At 37.1% G+C, this 8433-nt stretch overlaps 1 protein-coding gene across 1 annotated transcript in view; it reads right to left on the bottom strand.

The window, feature by feature from the left end:
* Nucleotides 1-1082: 1082 nt before the first annotated feature.
* The window catches only part of LOC104160440 (putative maltase-glucoamylase-like protein FLJ16351), a gene marked incomplete at its 5' end in the record, with an annotated part of 25020 nt that continues 17669 nt past the window's right edge, over nt 1083-8433 (bottom strand). The window contains 12 exon segments of the mRNA XM_009698563.1: nt 1083-1145; nt 1745-1915; nt 2326-2375; nt 3094-3182; nt 3627-3751; nt 4344-4400; nt 4557-4641; nt 5757-5905; nt 6758-6787; nt 6789-6875; nt 7015-7049; nt 7473-7606. Coding sequence (XP_009696865.1) covers nt 1083-1145; nt 1745-1915; nt 2326-2375; nt 3094-3182; nt 3627-3751; nt 4344-4400; nt 4557-4641; nt 5757-5905; nt 6758-6787; nt 6789-6875; nt 7015-7049; nt 7473-7606 — 1075 coding nt within the window.

Here is an 8433-nt window from a genome sequence, read left to right as displayed (position 1 = left end):
TGCATCCATAGAGGGCTGATGTCTTGGGGAGAGAAACATGGGCAGGACGGGTGTGATGAGGGGTCACCTTTACATGGCAAACCACCCTGGGGGGTCAGACCCCTTCGTCCAGCATCTACTCCCAAAGAAGACCAGACAGCCTGACCCAGCACAGGGGCATTGCAGAGGCCAAAACCACCACGCTTTTGGGCCAGAGGCGGGGAAACGGGCGAGAGCTCTGCAGCCTGCCTGTTCCTGCACAAGGAAGCTCCAAGCTGCTGACCTCCCCTCTCGGTGCTGGCTCACACCACGCGGTGCATGTTGGACCAGCTGCTCGGCATTGCAGGAAGCCTCAGGCACACATCATCACCTCCCTGGATGGACATGGTGCAAATCAGGCCTCCCCAAAAGGGCTGAATTCCTCTTCATACAAGGAGAATACAACCCACTGTGCGTGCATGAATAAAAACACAAGACCAGTTGTGTTTTTTTTTTTTAAGTTAGCAGTGAAACATCAAGTTTCATTTTATACAACTTCAGAGCAAAACATTAGAGAACTCGAGTGCCTGTTTAAGGTCAGACAAAAATCTTCCACAGATTTCTGCAAGTGCCTTAGTATTTTATAGATCAACAACAAGCGAAACATCTTCACTTTAAATCAATCTACGTCATTGCCCTTAAATATTTCTCCGTACTTGGGACTCATAAATAAAGATGGAAGCTAAATGTGGGCAGATCTATTGCCCCATATACCTGCAGTTCATGCCAATATTTTTATATCAAATGCAGTAAGCAGGACTTCAGCCACAATTTTGACTTACAGAAATCACCTCATTTCACATTAATATTTTCATTTTAAAAGACCGCATCATATTGAAGTGCCATAACATTTAAAGAAACCCAACATATTCCACTTTACGAGGACAGCGTGTAATTAGCCAGGATCAAGACTAAACCATGCCTCCTTTCTGCACCTACTAACTTAATACAAACTGACTGTACATGTTTATAGTGCAAAGTATTTTAAGAAGTCAAAGAGGCAAGAAGGAGAAGGGAAAAACAATTTGTGAAGATGAGAAAGTTCAGCATTATTTGCCGGCATTTTAGCTCCATTGTAATGTGTAGTCTTTGCCTAATTCAAGTTCAAGGCGGGTGATTTCCAGGACCTTTGGAAAACAAACAAACAAACAAAAGCAATGAGTAACTCTGCTCTGAAGGTGTATTGATTTTCTGCAGCTCATAGAAGACAGCAGGTTCTTATTTCAGATTACTTCTCTTTACCTTCTTAATTCATCTTTTTGGTTTTATATTGTATCATATTACATTACATTATATTATGCTATGCTACTATAGATTTTACATAATATATTTCTATTACATACATTCCTTTTACATAGTAATTATATATTTTAATATATTAATACATTATTTTTTGGCTGTCCACTGAAAGGCAGAAAGAAATGAGACTCAACGGAACACTGAGTTCTGTAGAAAGGGTGGTAAATTAAATTAAACATCAACTGATTTGAGCTTGCGGGTCTCAATGAACAGTGCGACCATGACTTGTGACGATACTTCATTAATTCTGTAGGGAAAAAAAAAATTGTTGCAAAAGAACCAAGTTCTTACTTCTCAGATGTCAGCGGTTTTACTGCAGTGAAGAAATATATTTTAGAAACATTACAGCCAAGAGGTGAATCCCCAAATGTTTAAGAGCACAAAACTAATTGCAAAGATAGGATTTCCCCATGAACCGTCTATTTACCTGTTTTTGGCTGTTGTAGGACACAACATGAGGAGACTGGATTGCTTCATCATTCTGCAATACCGTCACTTCCCGAATGTTTGAGGTCACCCCCAAAATTTTAATTTGAGTAAACTTCAAATTATTTGGATCAGCATAACCATGGTGCAAAACCTTTATCTCTAAAACGTTCTAAAGGAAGAGGAAAAAGAAAATCAGTGATTTGTCCTTGGGCGGTTACTTGTCAGAATACGCTTTTTTCAGCCCACTTGAGGCTTACAATTTTTTTCTCTTCATCAATTTAAAAAAAAAAAATATCTATGGTGTTTTTTATTTTGCAAATGTTGGAGGCTTTGATTTTCCCAGTTCTCCACCTCTGCAGATCTTTTGCAGACTGCTCCACTACCAATGAAGTGCTTCATATTAAACTTATCCTGATGTGAATTTTGCAGCATAAGAAAGGATTAAAACAACAATTCAGACCTTTTTTTCTCTCATTTTCCTGTAAATCTCTGAAAAAATGCCAGATTAAAATACCTTAGTTAAACATACAACAATAATCACTCTGGGTACTCAAAACCAGTTAAGTTACCATGACATACCTGATGAGCAGTAAATGAGGTCAGCAGATATACACTATCTTCATATGCATCTGTTAAAAAGAAAAAATAAAGTAAAATGTATTTGCTATTCACCTTTATTTTTCTTAAACAAATAGAAGAATTGTACTGCATATACTATGTACACATATATGCATTGTGCAGGCTTCCAGCAACATTTTGGTACGCTAAAAAAAAAAATAAAAAAATCACAATTTTGTGCATGACTTGTGATAATCTCAGGGGACAGCTTATAGTTATTACAAGGTTAATACACTGTAGATGTAAAGGGTAAGAGACTTCTAAATAGGTCTCATCTGAAGGTAATTTGAATTAATTAATATCAAGGAAATTAGTTAAAGCTTCCCACTTCATCTATGGTTATGTTCCCCATAGGTTTGAGAACAAATCCTTATCAGATATGTTGTCCGAGGTCCAGGGCACAATGTAATTTATGCAAAATGTATATTATATAAATAACAACATCATGTTATTATTTTACCATAATTTTATTCATTTTACATTTTATCATTTTTATTGTTTTACATTTTAATGTAATTTGAGTTTACTTGAGTTTAATCATTTTACTGTAATTTTTTTTTTCTGATTTGTGCTCATGCTTCCTATGCTGTGTGGCACAATTAGACAATAATCCCAAAGATTGACTGTTCATGTTATAGCAACCCGCCAAGCTATAGAAAGGCCAATATTTATGCATTGCAGACTCTGAATTAGTTAATGTATCATGTAAACAAGAAAGTTGGTACTTACCAATGCGCACCCCATCATCCCAATAAAGCTGGCCTTCTGCAAGTTGACTATCATTCAAAGCAACAGTAAGTGCCAATGGGTTTTTTCGGCTATGAGAAAAAAAAAAAAAAAGAGTATTTTTACTGGGCAATTACATTTTACGTTTCTCAAGTGCTATAACGTATTTTATAGACATTGTACAAAACTCAATTTATCTCTGTTACCAATCTTCCCCAATCCATAGCGTTACATTTAAAGGAGGCCATGGATAGAAAACCAAAAAGAGAAAAAAAAAAGTTAATGTGCTACCACACATATTGATTTTCCCAGGACTGCTAATGTTTATACAAAACAGGAGATACTTCCAAGCATGGTGTACATTAAACCAGAAAATTCTGCTTTTTGCAGGTTTAAAATAAGGAGTCCAGAAAAATGCTCTCGCTATAAAAATTAATACAAAATTTATTTGCCAGGCCACTACCTGAATATCTCCCCTAAAAGGCAAAAAAATAAAACAAAATTAAATTTTAATTGTTCAGTTCTTCTTATCATACCTGTAAAATGTTGTATTAGCAGGGCTTTGCTGAGCAAGGATGTAACCACCTCGGATATGGAGGTTGATATGTCCCAAAGGAGATGGTAAATTTCTGAATTGTCCCCTAAAGCCAATATACTCATCCTATTTTTGAGTAAAAACAAACAAACAAACCAACCCCAAAAAACAAATCAGAAAAGATAGTCTCTTTGTTGAATTATCCATTTAAAACTTTTCTTTAGAATAAAAGTTTATAAATACATAGATAAATACTAAGAAAGTTTTCACTGTAAATCCTTTTTCAATGCAGAACTATGTATTTTCAAGATAAAGTCTGAAATACTGCATATATAAGACAATTACAAAACACAATAAATGGAGTGATTTTTAAAGCCTGAGGCTGTAAAAATTGTTTAAAACTTTTGTCTTCCTCCATGATTCTTAGAAAAGTCATTATAGGTATCATTGAAGGGTTTAAAAAAAAGCAAACACAGAAGCGCTTCAGATTACAGATATTATTCCACCTTTTTACTGGTCATGTTGAACAAGATTACATTAAAACAAACTGATTAACAAAAAAATCATCCAAGATGTAATTTTTCACATTGCTAAAACTCCTACTGGACACGTGTTGGTAAAACAGAGGTGGTGGATTCACATTCCACCCCAGCACACTGCAATCCTCTTTAAACATATTAGGAAAAATAAATACGATACAGTTTTTAAAATGACTTACTGTGTGGTAATCATACCAGCGGGCATTTGGTAGGTAAGCATTCACTGCTACCGCACCCTGGAATTAAACATTTTTTGTTTAGGTCTACTAAAGCCAAAAAGTAAAGTTTAGCTCAAGTAACTTCTAAAATTTTCATCATTTTCTAATATTGTCATCATTTTCTAATATTGTCTAATTTTTTCCCCAACTTTTCTGATATTTCTGATATTTCACCTGTTCCAGTACAGGGCTGATGAGCAGTGCCGGTCCCCATAGAAACTGTTTATATATTTCCCAGGTCGTTTTGTCTTCCACAAACCTGCAAAGTAACAAAAGAGTAGTCATACCCTTGGTGTCACCCTGGCCCAAAATGTTTCCTTGTTGAAGCCTTTTGTCTCAGTAAAACTACCATTTCCTCAACCATATGCACACTACCAGTAATAGCAGGTAATATTTATTACCTATTTATTGATAACAGATAATAATTATTAAAAGTGAATCCCATTTTATTTACAAATGTATCAGCGCTTGTCAAGAATGTATTAATGTGGAAATTGTTAGGGAAATACCACTTCTTCCTTAATTTTCATTTCTGCTGTTTCTTCATGTTTGCTGGTCTATACCTACAGATATACTAAAATTTTTATTTAGTATGTTTAGATCACAAAACAAAAAAAATCACTTTTGCTAGGTATTAGCAACAGCGAAAGTAGTGGCCCAGTTACTTCTGATTTGTGCCATTTAGTTTTTCGACAGGTACTTCATCAGAATCAAGTCTTAGATTAGTCAAAATTAGGCCAGGATTACATGCTGACAATTCACTGTTTTTTAAGTGGAAGACAAGCATTTTTAAATACTTCATTTTTAACATTAAGGATTAACCAGTCTTTGGCACATATTGCCCCTTCTGACCAGGTACAAGTAAAGTCTTATACTTCTAAAATCATGTCTTCAAAAAAAAAAAAAAAAAGTATAAAAAATTTTTTAAAAACCCTCCTGCTGTATCAGTTTAGCCAAAATAAGTTACCTTGCCCTGCAAAATCTCGACTTGTGTCAACCCCCCTCTTTTCTCCCTCTTTCTCTGCCTAAAATTTTTGCCCAGCTACGTTTACAACACGTGCTGTGTGAGTCTACGCATATTCAGCACCAGGCACAACATATTTGCTGAATACCACTAGGGATGATGAGAATGAGCTTTAAAATGTATATATTAATTTTATTTGTAGACAAGAAAAAAAATTGTTGGCATTGTGGGAAATGGAGAACTTGAGCTGTCACTGCGAGCCGATGCCGAACATGCGCTTTCTTGATCCCTTGCCAGTTTTAAAAGAAAAATCGCTGTAACTGAAGAAAAACCTTTTTACAAGGATTATGGAAATCCTATGGACTTCAGCGGAAATTCATGATTAACAGGGAAGGAAGGACCACACTTACTCATGGAGCAGAGGGCGGACCACGGTGCTGCCATGAGCGTTGGCTTTATACATTAATGTGTACAAATAGGGTAAGAGGGTGTATCTTATATTTAGCACTTTCCTGGAAATTTCTTCAAATGTTGAATTCCAGGCAACAGGATCTTGCCTCTAAACAAGAGAAAAGAGTCTCGCGTTATTCAAACAGGAATATTTCGTTGGGAAGAGGCAGGGGAAAAAAAAAAAAAAAAGGCCCTCATGTTTATAATCATCTTTTCATTTTATACATCACCCATAAAATCACATAATTTAGCAGCAGTAATTGTCAAATGAGCCAAAATCGACATAGCAAAGCATAGCTTAGGAGATCTGGGTGGAGCCTTGCAAATTCCTTGTTCTCATTTAACTTTGAGTACCTTTATTTATTTCTCTGTTCTTTAATGAAGGACAAATAGCTCTGCTCTGCTACACCTAAAGCACTAATGAGGACAAAAATGCTGTTTTGCTTATTGCCATTTTTCCAGTTATCTTGTTTTCTTAGACTATAGTCCTTAAATATCACAGTCCTGCATTTAGACAGTTATTTTCATTTATTCTTAAAAGAAATAACAGTATTTTATGGCAGCAAGTGGGCAAAGTACACGAATTTTAGATACTCAGGAATTTCATTCCACTGTTCCCTTTTCTAATTTGCTAGAAAATGAAGAATAATTAGGGATGACAACACTAAGGTCAGTTTTGCCCCTTTAAATGTATCTAGCCATAAAAGTAACTATTTTGGTCTCATAAGTGTGGTGTGTAGAAATAACAATGGCCTATATGGAAAAAAAAAAACATTTTAGTCTTGTAGAAGTGGTATGTTTAAGCAGAATTGGAACATGTGAAAAATAACACCTTTGTTCTTGTAGATGTGGTGTGTTTACCTAAAAATAGCATATATGGGGAATAAAAAAACGTAGGAAATGGGGAAAATACGGGGAATAAAAAAAAATCTCAGTCAAAGCAAATGTGGAAGGCACCCACCCTGGATCCTTTCCCATTGTGATTCCTTGAAGTATGGGAAAAAGGCCCCCAGCTCCATCCATCGAGCACACAGCTCATCCTCCGAGTCTCCAAAGAAGCCACAGATATCTGCTCCTGTCTGAAAATTAAAAATAAAACTAAACAACAACAACAACCACCACCACCACCCCTCAACCAAAAAAACCACCTGATGGCAATACTATACATTTTTTTTAATAAAGGAAACTGAAATCTAAGGCAATAAATCGGGAGCTTACGTAAGATATTCCAAACAGACTAAACTCCATCAGACCTGCAAAAAAAAAAAAAAAAATCAGTAATAACTGCGCTTTTTTCTTTGGTATGGTGAGGGTTGCATAGATCATACAACTCGTGATGAGAAAGAGAAAAGAATTTCCAAAATTCCCTCAGGAAAGCTGGTTCTTTAAGAAGCAAAGCAGCAAATTTCAGGCAACAGGGAGAGGATGACGGAAAGGTGACAGGGGTTGAATTTGAGGACAATGCGGTGCTCAAACCCATGCAATCAAACCCAATTCCTATAGAAACCATGAAGACTTTCTTAGCAGGCAATAAGAAGGAAAAAAAAAAAAAACGTCAAGAAGAAATTGGCTGTAAATTCTGATTGCTCAACTGAGTAGCCCACTTTGGCTCAAAAATGTGATTATTAAGAAGGAAAGCAAGAAGAAACATGGAATAAATTGGTTATAGGTTGTACCAATGATGGATTTATCGAGCTGATTCCAGGCCGCAGTGTTGTCCCCCAGCCAATGTCCCGACCACTTTCCGCTGCTGGGGTAGGTTGAACGGGTGACGACAATTCCTCGCTCCTTTGTGATATTCCGCAAGGCACTGGGATTGCACGTGGGAGAAGAAACCAATAGGATGAGAACGAAGAGAACTGTAAAATGTCTTACGCATGACTCCGAAAATAAAACTGGTCGCGTATCTTTCCGTAGGAAAAGGCTGTGCTGCCCTTGTGAGCATGAGCAGCCATAAACCTAATCAAGATGTGTTTTTTATTGGAATTCACTATGATCCACACATCTGCAGAAGCTAAGTATTAAGTGTCAACCAACCCGTCCTCAGAAAATGAATTAGCAAAGCAAGGAGGCGCTAAATTAAGGATTTCCAGTTAATGCTAATGATTTCATGGGAAAACAGAAGCATACCCCAACTTACACATTGTTTTTAAGGGTTATGTGATCTGGTCCAGGGCACGTTACTCCATTATTACAATAATTATAGAACCATAGAATCGTTATGATTGAAAGAGACCTGAAGGATCATAAAGTCCAACCTTCTACCCAATGTGACCATGCCCACTAAACCATGTCTCGAAGCGCCACATCTAAACATTTTTTGAACACCTCCCTGGGGAGCCTGTTCCAATGCTTAACGACTCTTACAGTGAAGAAATTCTTCCTAATATCCAATCTAAACCTCCCCTCGCGCAACTTGAGACCGTTTCCTCTTCTCCTACCGCTTGTTACTGGCGAGAAGAGCCCGACTGCCACCTCGCTACAACCTCCTTTCAGGTAGTTATAGAGGGCGATAAGGTCTCCCCTCAGCCTCCTTTTCTCCAGGCTGAACAACCCCAGCTCCCTCAGCCGCTCCCCATCAGACTTGTGCTCCAGGCTCTTCACCACATTCGTTGCCCTTCTCTGGACTCGCTCCAG

Source organism: Cariama cristata, unplaced genomic scaffold (genome assembly GCF_000690535.1).
Source record: "Cariama cristata isolate BGI_N322 unplaced genomic scaffold, ASM69053v1 scaffold7534, whole genome shotgun sequence".
Taxonomy (NCBI): Eukaryota; Metazoa; Chordata; class Aves; order Cariamiformes; family Cariamidae; genus Cariama; species Cariama cristata.
This window is presented reverse-complemented; position numbering and strand designations above follow the sequence as displayed.